General features: G+C 55.1%; 3 protein-coding genes across 12 annotated transcripts in view; 2 read left to right on the plus strand and 1 right to left on the minus strand.

Moving 5' to 3' along the window:
- GLYR1 (glyoxylate reductase 1 homolog) overlaps positions 1–7629 on the plus strand; it is a 38951-nt gene extending 31322 nt beyond the window's left edge. For all 6 annotated transcript variants that reach the window (XM_047780584.1, XM_047780585.1, XM_047780587.1 and 3 more), the window contains 2 exons: positions 97–221; positions 5466–7629. In XM_047780584.1, the coding sequence (XP_047636540.1) occupies positions 97–221; positions 5466–5540 (200 nt within the window). In that variant the 3' untranslated portion in view covers positions 5541–7629. The remainder of the gene's footprint in view (positions 1–96; positions 222–5465) is intronic.
- Positions 7630–8023: 394 nt separating this feature from the next.
- Positions 8024–14091, plus strand: ROGDI (rogdi atypical leucine zipper). 4 transcript variants are annotated; one of them, XM_047780590.1, is made up of 11 exons: positions 8024–8152; positions 8224–8295; positions 8955–9037; positions 9292–9346; positions 10065–10145; positions 10920–11015; positions 12299–12397; positions 12731–12844; positions 12940–12989; positions 13108–13234; positions 13526–14091. In XM_047780590.1, the coding sequence occupies exons 1-11, from the start codon at positions 8108–8110 to the stop codon at positions 13565–13567; spliced, it is 864 nt and encodes a 287-aa protein (XP_047636546.1). In that variant the 5' UTR covers positions 8024–8107; the 3' UTR covers positions 13568–14091. The 4 variants fall into 4 exon arrangements, with proteins under 4 accessions (XP_047636546.1, XP_047636545.1, XP_047636548.1 ...); XM_047780589.1 differs by having other exon boundaries at positions 9297–9346; positions 12276–12397; XM_047780592.1 differs by lacking the exons at positions 8024–8152; positions 8224–8295 and adding an exon at positions 8323–8860 and having other exon boundaries at positions 9297–9346; positions 12276–12397.
- SMIM22 (small integral membrane protein 22) lies at positions 13661–15202 on the minus strand. 2 transcript variants are annotated; one of them, XM_047780595.1, is made up of 4 exons: positions 15127–15202; positions 14767–14928; positions 14602–14687; positions 13661–14497 (listed from the first exon to the last, which is right to left on the minus strand). In XM_047780595.1, the coding sequence occupies exons 2-4, from the start codon at positions 14900–14902 to the stop codon at positions 14456–14458; spliced, it is 264 nt and encodes an 87-aa protein (XP_047636551.1). In that variant the 5' UTR covers positions 14903–14928; positions 15127–15202; the 3' UTR covers positions 13661–14455. The 2 variants fall into 2 exon arrangements, with proteins under 2 accessions (XP_047636551.1, XP_047636550.1); XM_047780594.1 differs by having other exon boundaries at positions 15123–15172.
- Between the last annotated feature and the right edge of the window lie 1856 nt (positions 15203–17058).

Raw genomic sequence — 17058 nt, forward strand, 5'->3', positions numbered from 1 at the left:
GGAATAGAAACAAATGCTGGGCGTTGAGCCTCACAGTATTGCAGGTGCTATCTTATTCAGGAGCCTTTCATTCTTCTGACGATTTTCCCTCCTCAGATATCCTGCAAGGAAACTTTAAGCCTGATTTCTACCTGAAATACATCCAGAAGGATCTCCGCTTAGCCATTGCCCTGGGTGATGCCGTCAACCATCCGACTCCTATGGCAGCTGCAGCCAATGAGGTAACTGCTGGAGCCCGGGGTGCAAGTCTCAGCAGCTGCCTTTGTTTCCCTGCCTTCCTCCTTTTGCCTCCTTTGGCTTGGCTTGGCTCTGTGTCTTGACTTCTCAAGGTGGAATCTTAGGTCATTGGCTTTAGGCCTGCCTCTTACAAAGTTGGACATTACCCTCTGAGCCAAGCTCACTTCCCTGTGAGTTCTTCTTTGACCTGCAGTTGGGTGCTGTGTTCTGTGCATATCAAGTCAGTCGAAGTGGTTGGTAGTGTTTTCTCAGAGCATCTTCATTGACCTTTTTCTCCAATTCTCTTTTTTTCTTTTTTCTTTCTTTTTTTTTTAATGGCCACACCTGTGGCACATGGAAGTTCCCAGGTTTGAACAAGAGCTACGGCTGAGGCCCGTGCCACAGCCACAGGAACGTCTTATCCCAGCTGCATCTGTGACCTACGCCTCGGCTTTTGGCAACGCCAGATCCTTAACCCACTGAGCAAGGCCAGGGATTGAACCCACATCCTCAAGGAGACTTTGTTGGGTTCCTCACCTGCTGAGCCACACAACAACTGATTCCTGGAATTGCTGAGACAGGGATGTTAAAAACCTTCAACTGCGATTGTGGGATTCTCTCTTTCTCCCTAGAATTCTGTCCGTTCTGCTTAATGTCATTGTTGGAACTCTCTGTTACTGGGTTTTAGCTGTTCGTGATTGCCATATCTTCCTGATGAATCTGCTGTTTTGTTAATAAGAAGGGTCCATCTTTGAGTTCCTGCTATGGCACAGTGGGTTAAGCATCTGACTGCAGCACCTCTGGTCACTGCGAAGACACAGGTTTGATCCCCAGCCTGGTGCAGTGACTTAAAGGAACCAGCATTGTTAACAGCTGTGACTCAGATTCAGTCCTTGGCCCAGAAACTTCCATAAGCCGCAGGTGCAGCCACCAAAAAAAAAAAAAAAAAAAAAAAGACGTGTCCATTTTGACCTCTGTCTTGAAGTCTGTTGTCTGATTTTCAGATGGCTCCTATAGCCTTCTCATGCTCAGTGTTTGCATGTGGTGTATCTTTTTCTATCCATTTTCTGTCAGCCTGTGTTTTTATTTTGTCTGTTGTAGACAGTCTGTAATTAGGACTTGTATTTTTACTCATTCTGACAATGTCAAAATTGGAGTGTTTGATCGTTAACTTTCTTTTTTTTTTTGGTTTTTAGGGCTGTACTTGCGTCACATGGAGGTTCCCAGGCTAGGGGTCTAATCGGAGGTACAGCTGCCAGCCTACACCAGAGCCACAACAACGCAGGATCTGAGCCGCGTCTATGACCTACACTACAGCTCACAGCAACAACGGGTCCTTAACCCACTGAGCGAGGCCAGGGATCGAACCCGCAACCTCATGGTTCCTAGTCAGATTCATTTCCAATGAGTGATGATGAGAACTCCTCACTAATGTTTTGGTTTGGTTTGGTTTTGAATGATATTTATTAGGCACCTACATGGGTACTTTTTGGAAACAGTTTTTAAGAAGTTTAGCTTTCTTGGAGTTCCCGTCATGGCTCAGCAGAAACGAATCCGACTAGGAACCATGAGGGTACGGGTTTGATCCCTGGCCTCTCAGTGGATTAAGGATCTAGCATTGCTGTGAGCCATGGTATAGGTCATAGACTCAGCTCGGATCTGGCATTGCTGTGGCTGTGGTGTAGGCTGGCAGCTACAGCTCCAATTAGACCCCGAGCCCAGGAACCTCCACATGCTGTGGGTGTGACCCTAAAAAGACAAAAGATTAAAAAAAAAAAAATTTGGCTTTCTTATCTCAATCTGATAGAAGTATAATCTTAAAAAAAAAAAAAAGCATCTGGAGTTCCCTTGTAGCATAGTGGGTTAAGGATCTGGTGTTGTCACTGTAGCAACCCAGGTCACCAGTGTGGCGCAGCTTCACTCCCTGGCATGAAAACTTTCACATTCAGCAGGTGCAACCAAAAAAGAAAAAAAGAGAGCAAGCAATATTTCCCTTTGCCATCGAATTACAATAAAAACCATTTTTGTAAAAGGCGAAAGATTTATGCGACCTGAAGAGAAACCAGAGTATTGTGGCGCAGCAGGAACGAATCCGACTAGGAACCATGAGGTTGTGGGTTTGATCCCTGGCCTCGCTCAGTGGGCTAAGGATCTGGCATCGATGTGAACTGTGGTGTAGGTCGCAGACCGGGCTCAGATCTGGCGTGGCTGTGGCTGTGGTGTAGGCTGGTGACTACAGCTCCAATTAGACCCCTATCCTGGAAACCTCCGTATGCCGCGGGTGCGGCCCTCAAAAGCCAAAAAAAAAACAAAAAAAGCTTTTTTTATATATAAATGACATACTCATTTATTTTAAAGCTCTATGTATAAGCCATATGCATTTTTATTCAAGTTAAATAGACATCTCAAGTGACTTGTTCTGTCGAAGCAAAGAAAACATGCACTGCTCTATTCAGACCTGCCTTTTCAGAATTTACAAGTCTTCTGTCCCTGAATTCTTTTCTGTCCTTTCTTGTCGGTCTGAACGTTTCAGAGTACTTATTTCACTGTTCACTGTGGTACAGTTTCTCGTTCCTTCTGTTTGTTTTACCTGCAGGTTCTCTCCGGGCAGTGGAATTCCTCGTGTGTTGTGTAATTTTTTTGTCAGTGAGCTTGTCTGTAACCGTGGTTATTTGTGAAGGGTTCCAAGGTGGCTTGTGTTGGGACCACTTCTCAGTGAGGTGGTTTTCACGCGCGCACGTGCCTCTGCCCTGACCCTACAAGACTCACTGGCTTAGAAACAGACATTTGGGTCATGTGGGTTCAGGCTCTCCCCTGTTTGAGCTCAGAGCTGAAGGTTCACGGGTCCTTTAACAAACATCTTTGTCCTGAAGTCTGTTGATGTGTGCGTGGCTCTGGAGCTTGGATTGCCATTTATCCCCCCTGGCTTTTGTCTCTGTTCCTCCTTTCTCCTTTGTGTTGGGATATTTGAATAGTTTTTGGAATTCTACTTTATCTGTTGATTTGTTTTGTTTTCTTGTGGCCACACCTGCGGCGTGTGGAAGTTCCTGGGCCAAGGATTGAATTCGAGCTACAGCTGTGGCAATGCTGGATCCTTAACCCACTGCGTTACACCACAGCCACCCAAACCACTGCAGTCAGAGTCTTAACCCCCTGTGCCACAACGGGACCTCCCATCTATTGGCTTTTTAATGATGCATTATTTTTCTTTTATCTTTGCTCTAGGGATTGCTATATGCATCTTTAACTTCACATCCTAGATTGGACCTCTTTACATAAAATGTAGATAGAGTTACCTCTCCATCCCTTGGCCTTTAAGGCAGGATTTCTCAGCCTGGGAGGAGCTGTCCAGTTCATGGCAGGATGCTGAGCAGCATCCCTGTCCTCTACCGCTAGAGGCTGATTGCACCCCTTAGTTGATAGAAGATGTCTCCAGTCATTACCAAATGCCCTTGGAGTGCCGGGGCAAAACGACCCCAGGTGGAGAATCCCTGCTTTAGGATACAGATGTCCTGTGTACTACATTTGCCTTTGTCTTGAACACATTGGTGTTGGAATATCTTGCCTTAAGTAGTCATATGTATTTTAAAGAAATTAAGAGAGTTCCCATTATAGTTCAGCGGGTTAAGAACCCAGCTGGTATCCATGAGGATTCAGGGTCCATCCCTGGCCTTACTTAGTGGGTTAAGGATCCAGCATTGCCAGAAGCTGCATCGTAGGTTGCAGATGCGGCTCAGATCCGGTGTTGTTGGGGGTGCCACGTAGGCCGGCAGCTACAGCTCCGATTCAACCCAGAGCCTGGGAATTTCCATGTGCAGCAAGTACAGCCCTAAAAAGACCAAAAAAAGAAAGAAAAAAATAATTTTGTATTTCTTTTTATTTCTCTAATTTACCATTTCCAGTGCTTTCCATTTCTTCCTGCAGAATTGAATTTCTCTCTGGTATCCTTTCCTTTCAGCTGGAAGAACTTGATTTAGCATTTCTTGAGTGTAGGTCTTCTGTCAGTGATTTAGTTCTCTTTTATCTGAAAAGCTCTTCAGTCTTCATTCTGAGTTGCCAGTTACACTGGAGCTGTAATGGACAGTAATTATGGTAGCTCCAACTGGGCTTTGTTTGTGGGCGGTTTTGGTCTTTTTTTCTTTCTTTCTTTCCTTTTTTTTTTTCTGCTTTTTAGGGCCGCACCCACGGCATATGGAAATTGCCAGGCTAGGGGTTTGAATCGGAGCTACGGCTGCCAGCCACAGCCACAGCCACAGCGGATCTGAGCCACCTCTGCAACCTACATGACAGCTCACGGCAGCACCAGATCCTCAACCCACTGAGCAAGGTCAGGGATCAGATCTTCATCCTCCTGGATCCTAGTCGAGTTTGTTACCACTAAGCCAAGATGGGAACTCCTCCCCCCCGCCGCCACCTGCAGCCTGTGGAAGTTCCTGGACCAGGGATCAAACCTGGGCCATAAGCAGCGACCAGGCCACTGCAGTGATAACACAGATCCTTGGCTGCTAGGCCACCAAGGTACCCCCTGGGCTGTGTTTAAAACAAAAAGAAATGCAGTGAGCCATGTGGGAGGAACCTGTGTCTAGCTGCATGTTCCAGCATGACTAGACGCTGTTCTGCCTTCGTTGAACTCTGGCCATTTAATTCTTCTCACACTCTTTCTTCCTCGCCTAGTGCCTCTGGGGTGGCTGTTAACGGCCAAGCACCATTCTAGGCTCTGGGGACACAGGGTGCAGCCCCTTCTCCTCCTTGTGGAGCTTACATTTTAATAGACGGAGGCACATAAATAGAGGTATGAATAGAATAGGACAGAGTAAAGGGATAGAGGTGACCGGGTGAAATGGTGGAGCTGCTACTGTGGACAGGGTGGTCAGGAGAGGCCTGGGAGCCGATTGGGAAGGAGCCCGCCATGCTGAGCCCAGAGAGTAACCTGGCAAGTCTTCAGCAGGGCGGGACAGGATGATAATGACTAACGAGGCCGAAGGCTGCCTCTGAGAGCTTTACATCCCTCGCTGCGCTTAACCCTCGCAGCAGCCCTCTTTACCTTCTCCACAAAATCAGGCACCAGTGGTGGAGGCACAGAGGAACTGAGGCACTTTGTCCAAGATCAGGCCAGTCAGTGGGGCATCCAGGAGTCCCATCCAGACCACCTGGACTCCAGAACCTACCCACCTAACCGCATCTAGAACCGCCTCTGGGCAGCAGGTCAGCTCCGTGGTCAGACTAAGCCCATGTCCTTTCTCTTCCAGGTGTACAAAAGAGCCAAGGCACTGGACCAGTCTGACAATGACATGTCCGCCGTGTACCGAGCCTACATACACTAAGCCCTTGACCCCAGCCCACCCCCATCTTCCCCCTGACGCCCTCTTCCTCACATGGGGTTGGGGTCCTGGGACTTAATTCTGGACCAGTCCACCTGTCTCCATCTCCTTTTATACAGACTCTGAGACTTGCCATCAGCACAGCACACAGCATCGCTCCTCTCCTGAAGGTCTTGGAGAGGGGAGGGTGTCGTCAGGATTGGCCTGTGGGAAAGCTCTTGAGCTGGGCACTGGCCCTGGACTAGGTGGCTGTGTGTTCACACACACACACACACACACACACACACACACACACCAACACACCACACCACATACTGGCTCTTGCCCCAGGATAGAAGCTGCCCAGAAGCTGCTGCCTGGCTTTTTTTTTTTTTTTACTTCTTCCAAGCTGTCTTATCTCAGACCCCTTCCAGTCGAGGAACTAGAATCAGCAGGGAGAGCTAGAAGCTTTCCTACTGCTTCCCTCAGAGCAAAGAGGCAATGGTTCTCTCCACCGTCCCCCACTGGATCCCACGCAGAGGGAGAAGCTCTGGGCCAAGATGAGCCAACACAGACTCTAAACAGAGAGTCCCACGGGCCCTCCAACCTCAGGTGACCAGCTGATGAGGATTGCCATGTTTAAGCTACCGGTGCGCAACCAGCTCTCCATAAATGCCTTTGTGAGCTGAAGAGAGATTGGCAGAGTCAAAGCAAAGACAGGGCTCTGGCTTTCCAGGGAAAGCAGCAAACAGCCAGCCCCTAGATGAGCCTCAGAGAAGCCTGCTCTCCTCGCTGCTCTTCAGCACCTGTCCCAGAAGCCACCGCCACTGTGGATCCCTGGGCTGGGATCAGACTTGCTCTGGTGTAGAGGCGCTCTTCCCACACCAAGCTGTTGTAGTGTTTGGATTTGCATTCCAGCCCTTGGGAAGGGGTCCTGAGGGCCACCACTAAGGAGTTGGGGTGGGGGGGGGGTTCCTTCCTGTTTCCGTTATGCCACAGCCCCTTCACCTGGTTCTAAAGAGCCACTCTGACCCAGGTCCCCTCCCAGCAGTCCCACCTTCTCCAACCTGTCCCTGCACAGGTCCCTTGCGTGCTCAGCTCCTCCCTTCCCCCTTTTCCTCCTATGGAGACAGTATTTCTTTCTGTTCCTTCTTTGGCCCAGACCCAGTCTGACTAACGATGACCATTTCTTAGGCTCAGCTCTTGAAACAGGACTAATTGTCTTCACTTCAGCCAGCAGCACCGTCTTCGGTGTTTCCGGGGCCCGGGGACTGTTGGGAGGAAAGCGGAGAACCAGGCCTGACCAGACCTGAGTTAACTAACCCTCAGAGGTGGATCTAAGACATCCTCAAGACCCGAGCCATTTCTCCTGGGATAGGGGACCAGAGGGGCTTGGAACGTGGCATAAGAAAAAGGAGAAGTCACCGAAAGGATGTCAGTGTTTCTCCCTCAGCACAGGTTGGGTTTTCCAAAGTCACACGTTAGAGGGTCAGCATTTACAGTGAATATGTAATAAATACGAGGCGGCCATGCTGGTCTGGGCCCCTCTGCTTTACAGCCTTGTTCCTTTTCAGCCCATCGAAACCCAGGTTAGGGGGTCTCAGAAAATGGGAGCAGGGGAGATCCCTGTGGTTTTTGGCACAGTTGTTAATTTCACTGGGATTTTGAATTCTTTTCTGTCTGAACACAAAGCCTGTTCTAGTCCTAGCCGGACACTGGGGGGTGGGGGTGGGGGAGGATGCTGTAATGAAACTGGTTAGTGTTGTCTTAATATTGTTGACAATTCTGTAAAGTTCCTTTTTATGAATATTTCTGTTTAAGCTATTCACCTTTGTTTTGAAATCCTTCCCTTTTAAGGAGAAAATGTGACACTTGTGAAAAAGCTTGTAAGAAAGCCCCTCTTCCACAACCCCATTTTTTTTTCTTTTAAATCTCCTTTAAATGACAAATCTAGGTAATTAAGGTTGTGAATTTTTATTTTTTTGCTTTGTTTTTAATGAACATTTGTCTTTCAGAATAGGACTGTGTGATGTTTAAATGGCAAAAACAAAACATGATTTTGTGCAATTAACAAAAGGCTACTGCAAACAAAATAAAACGTTTCTTGATAACACAACTGTGATCTTGGTGGTGGTCCGCGCCGGAATACGGACACCGCGCTATGTGATGAAAAGAGGTGTAGGCCCGGGCCGATGGTTTCTTCCCGGCCAACGGAACTAGCGGGCCGGTGGCGAGACCGGGCGGGAATAGACTGCCCTGTCGGCCAATCGCCGGGCGCAGCGAGAGCAAGCCGTCTTGCCGGCCAATAGGTGAGTGCTAGCGAAGCTGGGCGCCCTGTCGGAGCCGGGAAGGGGCGGGACCAGCGGCCGCCGCGGGGCAGCCCGAGTGCTCGGCGCTGGTGCCGGCGGCATCCAGGACCAGCCGGCGCGGGCGGGTTGAGGGCCCTTGCGGCGCAGGGGGCTGGGGGCGGGGCGGGAGCACTCGCAGCCAATCGGCGGCGGGGGGTGGGCTGGGGCGCCGCCGGCGTTCCGAGCGGCGAGCGACAAGCAGAAGGTGGGCAGGTGACGGTCGCTGGGCAGCGAGCGGCGGCGATGGCGACCGTGATGGCAGCGACGGCGGCGGAGCGGGCGGTGCTGGTGAGTGGCGCGGGCGAGGTGGGGCGGGGGGCAGCGGGCCCAGGCGACTGACAGCGGGCCTGTCCCCGCAGGAGGAGGAGTTTCGCTGGTTATTGCACGATGAGGTGCACGCCGTGCTAAGGCAGCTACAGGACATCCTCAAGGTAACGCGCCTCGAGGGTCTCTGTCCCCTCCCTCCCCAGCGCGGCTCCCTCCTCCGCCTTCCGCAGTTGCCGCCCGAGCGCCGACTGTGTACGCGACTGTGTACGCCCTGCCCTCAGTGAATTTAGAGTCTAGCCAGGACCACCAGCAGGTAGTTACCCAGTTCCACAAGCAGCCGTGTGAGCGCCCTGGCCCTGGATTGAGCCCCAGGGTCGGGAGGGGGAGAGCTTCCTTTGAAACTGCCCTTTCACCACAGCTCTGAAGGACCCAGCATTTTGACTTCAGCCAAGCATTTGATCTGGCTGGGCCTCCCCTTTGCAAAAAGGAGATAGCAGTACCAGCCTTAGGGCTGCTGTGAAGATAAAAAAAGCCAGTCAAGTCGCAAAAACTGTCCAGGCAGTGCCTGGTAAGGCCAGAATTGCGGGTTACCATGGCTACTGCTTTCCCTGATTTGGCTCCCCCCATCTGAGCGACTTAACCTGGCCGGCAGGACGTCTCAGTTCTTTATCCCTTGTTGGGCGCACGGTAGGCACCCAGGGAATGTGGAAGGAGCAGGTATCAGCTCAGGTAGGACCTGAAACTCAGGCTGTGGGGGAGGGGCTTTCGGAAGAAGCACTGCCCGGAGTGGGTAAACTTTACCCCACTCCCCTCTGCCCCCCAGGAGGCCTCTCTTCGCTTCACTCTGCCGGGCTCAGGCACGGAGGGGCCCATGAAGCAGGAGAACTTCATCCTGGGCAGCTGTGGGTGAGCCGGGACTGGGTGGAAACTGGGACGGGGTCGGGGGTGGGCTCTTGGAAGGAGGGTCATTTGGGATACTCTCTAGGACGAAAGGCATGGCCAAGGCCTTGCCCGGCAAACTGATTTCAGCTCCCCGGACGTCCAGAGGGTGTGCGTGGGGACAGGTTGGACCATCCCGTGACAGCCAGGGGCAGCCTGTTGAAAGGACTGAGTGGTGGGAGGGGGCAGCTGCGGGCCACTCTGACTCTCCCCTGTTGTAGCACAGACCAGGTGAAGGGCGTGCTGACGCTGCAAGGGGATGCCCTGAGCCAGGCGGTGAGTCCCCTGGCCCCTCTCCCCCTTCCCATGCTGCCCCAGGAGCCAGTGGGGCGGGGAGCCTGGGGGCCTCCTGCTTATCTCAGCTCTGCCACCAGCTGTGAAACTCTGGGCAGAATCCTTGATTTCTCTGGGCCTTAGTTTCCTCATTTGTAAGATGACAGCAGCCCCCTTAACCTGCTTATGGGATTGGTGTGCTTCTTCAGTGAGGGGGTGGGGGGGGGGCATGCTTTGCACACGGCTCTACTCAGAGTCTGGGCCCAGGGACGTGTGGGCACTGGCAGGATTAGGCTGGCCCCAGATCAAGGTGGAATCAGCCGTCATCTGAGCCCTGGCTGCACCTGACCTTGTGGCAGTTGCCAAGCCCCCGGGGAAGGTCCCTCTCCCCAGCAGGTAGGCGTTCCAGCCCTTGGTGTGTCCCTTGGTGTGTACAAATATTCCCTGTTTCCCCATCACCGCACGCTTCCTCCCGGCCGAGGCCTCCTTCCCTTTCTTCCTTTCATTTCTTTCTGGTTCCGCTTGAGCCCAAGTTCCTGTTTCCTGGCCGTCCTCTTCACCCCCGCAAATGGCCAGAGTGTTAGATCCTCTGCCCCAGGGAGGGGCTGGGGTGTGACCACCGCCCGCCCCCCCCCCATTTCTGCCCCTGGCTCAAGGGCTCAGAGTGCCCCAAAGCAGGAGGGCGTCCCTCTGCCCGCCTTATCCTGCTCTTGCCCATCAGGACGTGAACCTGAAGATGCCCAGGAACAACCAGCTGCTGCACTTCGCCTTCCGGGAGGACAAGCAGTGGAAGCTGCAGCAGGTAACCAGCCCTCCCCTGGCCATGCCTCAAGGGCAGGCAGGGGCAGGCCCTTGGCAGCACTGAGGCCTCCCAGGCTGGGCCCTGTGGGGACTTTCAACCACAGCAAGCTTGGGAAGGTGTTTTTCCTAGCAGTGCAGCTGGGGCGGGCGCTGCCCGGTCTCCTAGCCTGTCCTGTGTGTAGGCCCCTGGCCCAGCAAGAGCCACAGGGATGCCCTGAACAAATCAGCCCCTGCCCAGAGCCTCCAGGGCCTCCCCATGGCTCTCGGGAACCAGATCCAGATGCCCTCACAGCTCCTATGTGAGTGGGCCTGGCTTCTGTCCCCTCTCTCCTCCCTCTCACCAGCCACCAGGTGTTTCTACCTCTGGACCTTTGCTTGTGCTTGTCCTGCCCACACCAGCTTTTCTCATCACACTGTGTCAGCTTAAAGTTACCTCCCAGGAGCCACCCTTTCACCCCCCTCCATCCCCTTGTTTGTTTCCTTGCGACAGTCACACAGTCTTTTATCTTGTGCGTCTAGTGTGACTGCCTCACCCCCTTAAGAAAGGGAACTGCATGAGGCCAAGGACCAAGCCTGCCTCAGTCTGCCCTACGCCCAGCACCCAGCCAGGGCCTGGCCTGCAGGTGGCACCTACCCTGCCCTGCCTAGGAGGATAGGCAGACGCTCCATGTGGGGGCCCGTGGGCTAGAGCCCCAGAGACCCTCACTGCCCTGAATCTGGTGCCTCTTCTTACTGAGGCCCAGTCCGCTGACCGCTCCGTGGCCGTTGTTCTCAGATCCAAGATGCCAGGAACCATGTGAGCCAAGCCATTTACCTTCTCGCCAACCGGGACGAGAGCTACCAGTTCAGGACAGGAGCAGAGGTCCTCAAGGTGAGCTGCCCATAGGAGTGGGAGAGCCAGGTTCCCTGACCGTTGCCCAGGCCCCTGGAGATCGCTTCCCCCACATTCTCAGGTGTGACCCGTGGGTGACCCTTCCCCTCTCAGTGTACACATGTCCATCCAGCCGCGGCTGAATGGCTCCCAGCCCAGGCTCCAGAAGAAGACCTGGGTTCTGATCCAAGGCCTCCACCATGAGCTGTGCAGCCTCAAGCCACTTACTTAGCCACTCTGTGTCTCAGTAGCCCCACCTGTAAAAGGGGGATGAGCTGTAGTGACTACCGGTCGTGATGATGCAGGTAAAGTGGCTCCTAGTAAGCAGTTACCTAGTAAGCAGGTAAAGTGGCCCCTAGTAGCTGTTAACCAGCAGTAGAAAACCGTTGTAGTTAACAAAGTGGATTCACGTGGTGTGGAGGGACGAGCTGAGCTCAGATGCCCTGGATTCATGCTTAGCTCTGCCCCTGACTTGCTGTGTGTCCTCAGGTGGTTCACCTGCCCTCTCTGGACCTCTCGTTCCTCACATGAAAGTTTGAAACCAAATGGACCAAAGTCCTTCTCAGAATTGTGACCACCCTGTGGGGTATAATGTGCCTCCCACATGCCTCCACCCCGGAGTTCTGCCTTTCCCAGAATCCAGGGGACCCCAGCACCCACACCAACAGCTGGGCAAACAGCTGGAAGCAGTGAAAACTGGGGCTCTGAGTTCGAGCCAGAGCTGTGCTCCATGGCAGGGGGAAGGGAGGCATTCCGGGTGGTCCCGCCTTTGGCTGGCTCTGCGGCCTGAGCCCTTTGGAGCCTCAGTTTCCTCACCTGGGAAAACAGGGCTAGTGCCCACCTTATGGCCTCAATTTAGCCATCCCAATGCTTCCTCCAGGAAGCCTTCCCTGCTCCCAAGCCGAATTAGGATCCCTTCTTCTAAGCTCCTCCATTCCCTGTACCCCCAATCTGCAAAGCCCTAGGCCCCTGGTACTGACTTCCAGGATCTTCCATTTTCCCATTGGACCAACACCTGGGATCCCATGCAATAGAATCTTCTGGGTGGGTGGTTGACAGTGCAGGCGTCCTGCCCCCATTCCCAGCCAGAGCCAAATTACCTGCATCTTTAGCAAGGCCCCTGCTGCAGGGGTTCAGGTCCTGACACCATGATGCTCCCCCAGGGCAGGAGCTGGGAGCTACCATAACTTTGTTGCTCCTGCCTCGGGGGAAGGGAGGCAGGCGGGGGTTGGGATCAGGACCAGGCCCCGCTGCCCACAGCTATGACCAGCCCCCTTCCCCAGCTGATGGACGCCGTGATGCTGCAGCTGACCAGAGCCCGAAACCGGCTCACCACCCCGGCCACCCTCACTCTGCCTGAGATCGCTGCCAGCGGCCTCACGGTCAGTGCCTAAGGCCCGTGCCTGCTCCCGGAGAGTTGGTCCCCACAGAGGGCCCCGCTTTCTCTTGGGAGGGACACGGGTGCCAAGGGAAGCCCCAAGTTGCCGGCAGTTCTGTGTCTGCACAGTTTTCTGGGGTGGGGTCCGGTCCTTGGTTTCCATTCTGCATCCCCCTGATATGCCTCCCCAGCCCAGTGGTGCAGGAAGCCACCGGGGGCACCTGGGAAGAGTCTGGAAGCCCCTGGGCTGGGGCTGGGCTTCCCCCAGGGGGTTGGGGGGTGGCCTGCCTGGCCCTCATCCCACCTGCCTGCCCCCCCCCCCCCCCCCCCCCCGCAGCGGATGTTTGCCCCCGCCCTGCCCTCAGACCTGCTGGTCAATTTCTACATCAACCTCAACAAGCTCTGCCTCACCGTGTACCAGCTGCACGCCCTGCAGCCCAACTCCACCAAGGTGAGCACCCCCCCCACCCACCCACTGCCCTGCCCGCCCTCAGCCCCGCAGCCCCCGCAGCCCCGGGCCTGACCTGTGTGATGCTCTTTGCCTAGAACTTCCGCCCGGCTGGAGGCGCTGTGCTCCACAGCCCCGGGGCCATGTTGTAAGTACGCCCCTGGGGGAGGTCCCTGGACACCCTCGCCACCCCAACCCTCTGCACCTGAGGGGATGGGGTCCAGGCTGGCTGGACCGCCCTCGAGGACCCTCCCCCCTCCCCCCAGTGAGTGGGGCGCACAGCGTCTGGAGGTGAGCCATGTGCACAAGGTGGAGTGTGTGATCCCCTGGCTCAATGACGCCCTGGTCTTCTTCACCGTCTCCCTGCAGCTCTGCCAGCAGCTCAAGGACAAGGTGGGGACAGGGATGGGGTTGCGGGGGATGTGCCAGTGGCTCCTGGGCTGGGCCTCCCTCAGGTTAGGCCAGCCAAACGACAGGCCTCCTGTCACACCACCACAGTGCCCCCTAATCTTAAGATCTGTTATACCCTCCACACACGCCAGACAGATGGGCCATGGTGTGGCTGGGCCCTTGACATGTGGCCCCGAGTTGACCTTCGGATCCTGCCAGGGTCACAGAGGGTGCGGTGGTGTCCAGACCCCCAGCCCCACCACCCAGCATGCGCCCCGCTTTCTCCCTCCGCAGATCTCCGTGTTCTCCAGCTACTGGAGCTACAGGCCCTTCTGAGCGGAGCGCCCAAGACCCGGGCCCCTGGGCATGGCCCCCCGCCCAGGGGCCCCTGTCCCCCCACCGCCTCAGAGTGCCAGCCAGAGCCAGAACTGTGCACCACGGGCTATTTATTTCCCTCTTCACCCTGTCCTGCCTGTCACGTCTGCACGGATGGACCCGAACTCTGGGACGAAGGGACAGTGGCTTGCGGTTTGTTTTGGAATGGGGGGGGCGGGGTCAGGAAGGCGGGGCTGTGAGGTGGCCAAAGTCCCAGCCCTGCCCTCCGCAGAAGGCTGGAACCTTTGGACTCAGGGTGGGGCTGGCCCTCCTCCCTCCCTCCCCTCCCTGGGGCAGCTGAGGACGTTGAGGGGAGCCACACACTCCCCGCCCCTGGAGGGCGTGGCATGGGTGGTGGCCCTAGGCTCTGCGTCAGGAGAGGGGGACAGAAGGCGCCCACCATGAGCTGTGATGCCCTTATCTGTGTTCACTCCATGACCCTGCTGGGGCCTCTGAGGAATAAAGATCATCTGACTTTGCCTGGAGCCCTCGTGTCTGTCTGAGTGGGGACCTGGCCAGGGCTTCGTGATGGCCAGGAGCTGGCAGAGTACCCAGGGACTGCGGACTGAGCCCCTGGCCTCCCAGGTGCCAAGGGGCCAAGTGGGATGGTCACGGACAGTCACTGAGTGGCTACAGCAGGTCACCTAAGGTCTCCTGGGGACAGTCATTCCAGCTGAAGGCTGAGAGACCTGGGGGCATCTAGAAGAAGGGGGCGGGGGGGGCTGCCCTGTCCGTCCGTCCCCCCCCCACACACAAGAGGCTCAGAACCCGCTCCAGACTCCGGCTTTGGCTGAACGAGGCATGGTTCTTGCTGTCCGGCAGACAAAGACGAGGGGCAGGGCTCTCCGGCTAAGGTTCCAGGGCCAAGTTATCAACCCCCCAGGAGTGTTCCTGAAAGAGAGGCAAGGGACAGTGGCTTCCCTCCTCCGCCCCCTGGCCCCTCTGCCCTAGAGCCGTGCCCTGGTGCCAGCAGGGCCCTGGTGCTGGGGGCTCACCTTCTGGGGCCTGGAGGAGTGGCGGTCACAGCAGCTACAGCAGCAGCAGTGGATGAAGACGAGCAGCAGCAGAAGCAGCACGACGCCTGTAGGTGGGACAAGACTGCGTCCAGTTCGGGCCCTGGGCCGGGAGGCTGACCCAGCCCGACACCCATCCACACGCACCGAGGAAGATGAGGAAGATGACAAAGGCCCCGGTGTCCCACTGGGACTGGAACAGCTGGTGGCTCCTCAGCTTCCCCAGCACTTGCTGGCCTGTGGCGCTCAGCTCCTGCTCCAGGCCCGCCCTTGACAAAGCCATCTCAGCCGGACAGTCCTGGGTGCCACCTGCCCAGCCCCCCAGAGGGCCGCCTCAGAACCCTGAGCTCCTCTGGGACTGCCACGTCCAGGCCTCCGACAGTCCAGCCCAGGCCCTGGGCCCCAGCCCCTCCCCCTGCCTCTCTTCTCGTCTCAACGACCCCAACCCTGACCCTGGCCCGGGCAGCCCGTTCCCCCCAGCAGCCCCAGCCCTGAGCCCCCACCTGCCTTGGAGCTTCCCGGCCGGGCAGGTCCCTGGTCCTGGGAGCACAGACGACTTCCTGCTTCCGGATCCGCACCTCCTGAGGCCTTGGCAACCAGCCCCACCCCACCACTCCCCTGGGGGCTGCTGGAGCCAGGCGAGGGCGGGGCTGGGCCAGCCCCGCAGGTGTGTTTCCTGCCTCCCAACCTTGACAGGTGCTGGGGGACCCAGGGAGGAGCCTCTTCACTCGGGGGAGCTCTCGCTTTTTCTCAGCAGACCAGACACGTAGCCTGGAACACAGTGGGCACTGAGCCGCCCTTAACTTTGCGAATGAAGAAAAGACAGGATGGTGGGAGGTTGGTGGGAGAGAGGGAGGCAAGTGATAAAGAGAGGAGGGGAGGGGGAAGCTGTGTCCTGTCCGCCGCCCTTGCCTGGGTCCCCTTCCCTGTTGCTGTCCTCGCAGTGACCCTTGTGAGGTGATGGTTGTGGTCCCTCAAATGAGCTCTCCCCCCAGAACGCTGAGCTGATGACACACCATCTGGAGGCCACTGTCATGCCCCCCTTCTCTCAGAGCAGAGGCCAGGACTTCTCGGCACTTGGGACTGGCTGTAAACAGGTGGACTCAGCTTCCTGTGCTTGTGGGGCTCGTGGTCTAGCTGGGAAAACGTGGGCTAATGTGAAGCTCCATTGCCTACTCGGTACAGGCACCCCTTTCTTTACTGCAGTTTGAGATGTTGTGGTTTTGTCCTTTTTTTAATTTATGTATGTATGTATTTATTTATTTTGCTCTTTAAGGGCTGCACCCAAGGCATGTGGAGGTTCCCAGGCTAGGGGTCTAATCAGAGCTCCAGCTGCCCACCTACACCACAGCCACAGCAACGCCGGATCCTTAACCCACTGAGCCAGGCCAGGGGTGGAACCCGCAACCTCATGGTTCCTATTTGGATTCGTTTCCCCTGCATCACGACGGGAACACCAAGATGTTGCATTTTTTGGCAAATTGAAAGTTTGAGACAACCCTATGTTGAGCCACGTCTATCAGCACCATTTTCCAATAGCATTTGGAAGCTTTTTCCTTGTTATTATATTTGTTTGGCAGTCTGTGATCTTTGCTGTTGTTATTGTAATCATTTTAGCATTTTTCAGAAAAGTGTTTTTAGGTTAAGTAAATACGTTGTGGTTGGTTGTTTTTTTTTTTTTTTTTTTTTTTTTTGACGATGCCCTTGTACACAATAGACTACAGTCGGGTGTAAACAGAATTTTTATATGCACTGGAAAACTAAAGAAATCTGTGGGACTCGCTTTATTGCAATGTGCGGCTTATTGTGGTGGTCTGTCTGGAACAGAACCCACAGTATCGCTGAAGGATGCCCATACATTCATTACCTAATTTAGTCCTCACCACGATGCAAAAGTGGTATTATTGCTATTGCCATTTTACAGATGTGAAAATTGAGGCCTAGCTCAAGTCACACATCTGTTTTTTGTTTGTTTTTTGGCTTTTTAGGGCTGCACCTGTGGCATATGGATGGAGGTTCCCAGGCTAGGGGCGGAATCAGAGCTGTAGCCACTGGCCTACACCACAGCCACAACAACTCAAGATTGGAGCCACGTCTGCAACCTACACCACAGCTTATGGCAACACCAGATCTTTAACCCGCTGAGTGAGGCCAGGCCTTGAACCTGCATCCTCATGGATTCGTTTCTGCTGAGCCATGATGGGCGAAATAAATAAAGTGTCTTGAAGGAATGCAAGTTTATTAGCTTCAGAATTCTGGAGGACGGAGTCTTAAAGGGTGGGCAGGGCCGCATTCCTCCCCAAGGTCCCAGGGGAGAATCCCTTCCTGGGTGTTTCCAGCTCCAGAGGCCACCCACCCACCTCCCTTGTTTCCTACCCCACCTGCCTCCCCTTCACCCTCACACCTTCTCTGCATCTGTCCTCCTGCCCCCCTGTCAGA

Source organism: Phacochoerus africanus, chromosome 5 (assembly GCF_016906955.1).
Source record: "Phacochoerus africanus isolate WHEZ1 chromosome 5, ROS_Pafr_v1, whole genome shotgun sequence".
Taxonomy (NCBI): Eukaryota; Metazoa; Chordata; class Mammalia; order Artiodactyla; family Suidae; genus Phacochoerus; species Phacochoerus africanus.

Coding starts and splice junctions, on each gene's coding strand:
- ROGDI (XM_047780589.1), top strand. CDS start 8,108: ATGGCGACCGTGATGGCAGCGACGGCGGCGGAGCGGGCGGTGCTG. Junction 9,347..10,064: donor GGGATGCCCTGAGCCAGGCG/GTGAGTCCCCTG, acceptor CTTGCCCATCAG/GACGTGAACCTGAAGATGCC. Junction 12,398..12,730: donor TCGCTGCCAGCGGCCTCACG/GTCAGTGCCTAA, acceptor CCCCCCCCGCAG/CGGATGTTTGCCCCCGCCCT.
- SMIM22 (XM_047780595.1), bottom strand. CDS start 14,902: ATGGCTTTGTCAAGGGCGGGCCTGGAGCAGGAGCTGAGCGCCACAGGC. Junction 14,688..14,766: donor CATCTTCCTCATCTTCCTCG/GTGCGTGTGGAT, acceptor TCCCACCTACAG/GCGTCGTGCTGCTTCTGCTG. Junction 14,498..14,601: donor ACTCCTCCAGGCCCCAGAAG/GTGAGCCCCCAG, acceptor CCTCTCTTTCAG/GAACACTCCTGGGGGGTTGA.